Below are 5,815 nucleotides of genomic sequence, written 5' to 3'. Positions count from 1 at the left end.
AATGGGTCTTCCATCTCTTAGATTTCTATATTGCTTCTGAGGATCGCCGTCTACGTACTCGTTCATTGTTACGATGCCACGAGCACAGCATAATTCATCTGTTTTTGATCTTGATCATACAATTTTTCTTTTTGTGCATTAAATCAAAGGGTAATCTGTTTGGATGTTTAGAAGCTGGACCTTTGCCACCTTTCTCAGAGTAGGTGATAAACGTGAGAGAGGCATTGAACCCAATGGCTGGATTCATATTTTGAGCGCTATTCATTTTTCTTGCCAGTGACTCAAACATAGCATGTACATAATCACCACGGTGTACAAACTCCTTCATGGGAATCCCATATTTCAAATGGGATAAGTATCCCGAATTGACAGTACCGTTTGAATGTTCTTTTGAGGTTTAAGGCAGATGAACTTTTGTTGAATCCGACAGGTTTTCCTTTCGTATTGTTTCCCTTACCGCTTCAAACAGCGACTCTGACAAGCCCTCTCCCAAAGATTCCTCTTCTGTGGGTTTACCTAACCGGTCAAACGTAACGGCGAATTGCTCTTTCTTGACTGCTCCCTTTAAACCTTGCCGTTTGTATGGTAGAAACGTGAGATTTGCTTTGAACAATGGATTCTCAGGCAGCTCTAAACGATTGGCTCTCTCTACCAAAAAGTCGTCCATTCCCTCGTCTATCAGATCAGACATGTCTACGTCCTCTTCTAAGTTTCTTTTAACTGCCCGTGGTTCGTCTTTCAAAGGTTTAATGTCCTCCTTTGCACTCTCGAGGTCTTTTTTCATACGTCTAGTACACACAGCTCCGCCCTGCTGACTTTCATCACTGACTAGTGTTGGAACTTAGTCTGAATGCAATAACCCAAGGCGTAATAGTTCAGCCGACTCTTCTGCTTTTCGCTTTCCTGCTTCGGAATGGACCTTACGAACATGTTTCTTCAAATCGTCTTTTCTTGAATATGTCTTATGACGGTGTAGACATTGAACGCGATGCTCTGAAGCCCCACAACGTTTCTTATGACGAAAGAAATTTCCCCTGTTCTTGATTGTCTTTCTGCATGTAGGACGGGCTCGAGGATACGTTGCTTTGCACATGATCGATCTTTACACAAGGACACAATGATCCCAAATGATTTTTCATGGTTGATAACCGTCTTTTATACCTGTTCTAGTCAAAAGAATGACCTCATCATCTAAAAATAGAAACAATTTCCGCTGAATCAGCAAATCGGTAGGTGACGTCACTGTGGCCTGTCCAACTTTAACCTGTTTCCTTACCATATCCACTCAACTGTGACTTCAAGCGAGGATAAGTTAGCACTGCCCTCGACTGATTTAGCCCTAAGCACTGCGCTCGACTGATTTAACCCTAAGCACTGCGCTCGACTGATTTAACCCTAAGCACTGCGCTCGACTGATTTAGCCCTAAGCACTGCACTCGACTGATTTAACCCTAAGCACTGCGCTCGACTGATTTAACCCTAAGCACTGCACTCGACTGATTTAACCCTAAGCACTGCACTCGACTTATTAGGGTAAGACAATTCGCCCAAAATTGGTTCGCCAAATTCTCCTATGTCATCATCATTCCCTTTGCTGTCATAGTAACGGATTTTGCGATTAGGGTGTCCGCTATGGTGTCCGCTGTTGACTTTCATTATTCCAAAATTTAGAAGGGTTTGTATGGCGACGAACCTCATTTGCATAACAATGGTGTCTAAACAGACTAGTAATACTGCTGCCACATCTTAGATCGTCTTTATTCCCTCTTATATGTCAATATTTTATCACCAAATTGTAAGAATACCTTTACTCTAGCATTACTCACACAGACTAGTAAAACAGACTAGTAATACTGCTGCCACATCTTAGATCGTCTTTATTCCCTCTTATATGTCAATATTTTATCACCAAATTGTAAGAATACCTTTACTCTAGCATTACTCACACTTTTAGGTGGAAATTTTGATCACGTGACCTAAAGCATAAAAACGAGGCTAAATCCTTAATGTGCCCTTTTTCGTGTCTTCTTTCAAAATATCACTACAAAAGTAAGTTATAACGAAGGAGAAAAATTTCATAGACTTTCTCACATAAAAACCTGAAACCTTCTACCACCTTATCACGTGATTAAAGCATGAAAACGAGACCATATCTTTAAACTACATTTTTCCGTAATGCAAATTACCGTTATTCACATCTTTCATCACAGATCATTTCAAGAGACAAGAATAACAACTATCTAGACTTCTACGTACTCTACAACCTTAGAACTGTGACCAATCGCCCCTTAAAAGTGTGATAAAGACATAATTCACAAATAAATTTATTGTCTTCATCACTATCACTTACATTATCATAGCTATTGTCACTTTCATCATTGTCATCAACATATTCATCACCATCATCTTCCTGCAAAGCCTTTTCACAGGGCTCGTCATCATCAGAACACGCGTAAAGTTTAGTGCAGGTTAGCCCACCCTTTTGGCACTGGCACCGATTTGTTGAGCATTGCTGCTTTAAAACGAAACAAGCTACAGCGCAATGCTGCATGTAAAAAGTTGTAACGTAAAGCACAATTTTGAAAGCGCCTTTCGCTATTTTGCAAGCGCAGTAAACAGTAGCTAGAGTACAGAATGTAATAGAAAGGATCTTTATGCTATCTGTTGTTTTTGAAGCCTTCAAAAACGTCGGTTTTGTTCCTCTGTACACTTTTCGCAAATCGTTGTCTGGTATAGAGCGACTGGGCTGTACACTGCATTTCACCTTGCATAACTCATCAGCCAGACTAGACGGGATTCACCCTGTGCAGATTCACTGATCGGGATACTGGATTCACCTGATCACCGCAGTGTCTGTAATAAAGAGGTTACGTTTTTATGAATTTACTCTCTGGGGCCGAGATTTAGTGTCCGTTGTCCGTATTAGAGAGAGTCCGTATTAAAGAGGTTTTTTTCAAGAAAATATATGAGAATTTTGTCGGGACATTGGAAACTGTCCGTAATAGAGAGGTGTCTGTACCGCCTGGTTCGAGTGTAGCATTGTGTACATGTACTTTGCTTGGCCAATCATGGTGGAACATAAATTTTACCTGTCAGCAGCTGGTTCTAGCAGGTTGCCATGGTTACCTCCTGTACAATGCTTCCTTCTTTCTCCATGTCCTTCTATGTTAAGGACACCTGCTATTAAGCTCATCTTATGTAAATAAGTTTAATGAGCTGTAATCATCCGCGTTTTTAATTTACTTGGTTTTCCTACATGAGCCCCTACAATTAAAGCCCAAGTTTCACTGTAGTAACTCCTGTATGCGTCTTGTTGTTGTAGTTAATAAAGAAGAGAGGTGTCCGTATTAGACAGGTGTCCGTACCGAGAGGTTCGACTGTACCTAACTGTGCACGTACTAAAAAAGTCATTTTCGGAAACAGAGTTTTTTTTTTTTAATTTTTGTCCTAGCCTAAATGCGTTTGTAGTGCTTTGCAACTATTGTCAGTTTATTAACTTAGAGTATTTAAGTTTTCGGTGTCATGGCTCTTATGCATTTCACTCTGTTGGTTAGGGATATGAGTTAACAGAACTGCATGTTAACTCCTTCTGTGAAGGGTGGGAAAAGTTGCTTCATCATTAGAAAGGTGTATGTACAAGTTAACAGAAGCTAACCAAGAACAAAGTACTGTGAGCAAAGAACTGTTTGTTTCTGGACAATTTCCAAAACTGACCATTTCAGAATTTGAAGGTGACACCCTGCAAAATCCTGTGTGGAGGAGTGCCTTTAATGCTCTAGTTGACTCTAGACCACTGGCAGCAGACATCGAGTTGAATATGTTGAATCAGTATGTAACTGGAAAGCCAAAGCAAGTTGTGAAACATTATCTTCTGATTGGGTCAGAAGATGCTTATCAGAAAGCCAGGTCTGTATTGCAGGAAAGGTATGGAAACTGTAATGTTGTGAGTACAGCATTTATTAACAAGTGTTAGAAGTGGCCCAAGATAGGACCCAAGGATGCCAGTGCCCTAAGGGAGTTCTCAGATATGTTAGACAAGGTGTTGGCAGCAAAGAACACCATTCCAGGTCTTTCTGTACTGGACTATGCAAAGGAGAATGTAAAGTTACTATCTAAGTTACCCTACTACCTTGAAACCAAGTGGAGAGATGCAATTAAACAATGGAGACATACCCATGGTGGAGCCAGTTACCCTACCTATCTTAAGTTTGCGGATTTCATCAAAGAAGCAGCATAGAAGGCAAACATCCCAGAGTTAGAAGGCCTCTCCTCGTTAAGTGGTCCAAGATTTAACAGAAATCCGAAGCCGAACCCAGATAATGAGAAGGGTAGTTCTCTGTCTACATCAGCTAAGGGTGGTGGGAACGGTAAATCAGACCCGACTAGTTCTAGTAAATCAAAGAACCCTGGTCCAGATGGTTTGACGAAGTGTCTGTTTTGTGGTGCAAAAGTTGGATGACTGCACTGGTTTCTGTAGAAAGACTTTCAGTGAAAGGAGAGACTTCTTCTTCCGAAACGTTTGTGTATGGGTTCCTATGAAGTTCCTGTAGATCGCCTTAAGGTTCAAGACGGTAAAGACAATTACGTCCCGCATACAGATGTCTTCCATCCAAAGAAACGAGGGCAGATAAAGGTGGTGTCTGACTGTTCGGCCCAGTTTAACGGAGTCAGCCTCAATGACTACTTGCTGCAAGGTCCTGACTTTATGAACGATCTGTTCGGTATTTTGTGTCGTTTTCGCAAGGAAAGCGTTGCATTTATGACGGACATCAAGAACATGTTCCATCAGTTCGTGGTTGCCGAAAAACACAGAGATCTGTTACGTTTCCTTTGGTGGTTGGATGGGGATCCATCAAAGGACGTAATCGACTATCGTAGAAAAGTTCACCTGTTTGGTGCCAGAGGTTTGCCAGGTTGCGCGAACTTTGAGCTTAGGCGAGCAGCTGACGATGGCGAAGAAGAGTTCGGTACAGATGCTGCGGCGTTCATACGCAAGGACTTCTACGTAGATGATGGACTGAAATCTGTATCAACGGTACCCAAAGCCATCCAGTTAATCAAGGCCAGTCAAGCAATTTGTAGCAAGGCTTGTCTCAGATTACATAAGATAGTCTCCAACAAGAAAGAAGTTCTCGAAGCCTTTCCTGTTAATGACCAGTCAAAGGAAATGAAGGAACTGAACTTAGCTGCAGATCCATTACCTACTGAAAGAGCTCTAGGCGTGATGTGGTGCGCGGAAAGTGACAGTTTCCTGTTCCGGATTGAACTTCATGATCGCCCTTTAACTCGAAGAGGTGTATTGTCCACCATTGGCTCCATTTATGATCCTAATGGGTACCTGGCCCCTGTTGCACTCAGAAGTAAACAGATTCTTCATCAGATGTGCAAAGACAAGCTGGATTGGGATAGCCCTGTTCCAGAGTATCTACACCGGCAGTAGGAAAAGTGGCGGCGAGAAATCGTACAGTTGGAGAAACTGGAGGTACAGCGATGTTTCAAGCCAGACAACTTTGGCCCAGTGAAAGCAGTGGAGGTCCACTATTTTTCAGACGCTTCAATGGAAGGTTATGGTCAATGCTGTTATCTAAGATTGATTAGCGAACTCGATCACGCTAATTGTTCTTTCATCGTCGGAAAAGCCCGGGTAACCCCCCTTAATCACAAGACTATTCCAAGACTGGAGTTAGCTGAAGTGGTTATTGGTTGAAATTGGTTTTTGGTTGATCAATGGTTCATCAAAAATAGCGAGGTTCATATCGAGTTGTGTGACATGTAGACGACTGCGTAGGCCCACTGAGCAGCAGAAGATGGTCTG

At 42.0% G+C, this 5,815-nt stretch overlaps 1 protein-coding gene across 1 annotated transcript; it reads left to right on the top strand.

Moving 5' to 3' along the window:
• Positions 1-4,525: 4,525 nt before the first annotated feature.
• LOC140945175 (uncharacterized) lies at positions 4,526-5,440 on the top strand. Its single transcript, XM_073394230.1, has one exon. It carries the CDS (start codon positions 4,526-4,528, stop codon positions 5,438-5,440), a length of 915 nt encoding a protein of 304 aa, XP_073250331.1.
• The last annotated feature ends 375 nt before the right edge of the window (positions 5,441-5,815 follow it).

Source organism: Porites lutea, chromosome 8, assembly GCF_958299795.1.
Source record: "Porites lutea chromosome 8, jaPorLute2.1, whole genome shotgun sequence".
NCBI classification, from domain to species: Eukaryota; Metazoa; Cnidaria; class Anthozoa; order Scleractinia; family Poritidae; genus Porites; species Porites lutea.
This window is presented reverse-complemented; position numbering and strand designations above follow the sequence as displayed.

Coding starts and splice junctions, on each gene's coding strand:
- LOC140945175 (XM_073394230.1), top strand. CDS start 4,526: ATGGGTTCCTATGAAGTTCCTGTAGATCGCCTTAAGGTTCAAGACGGT.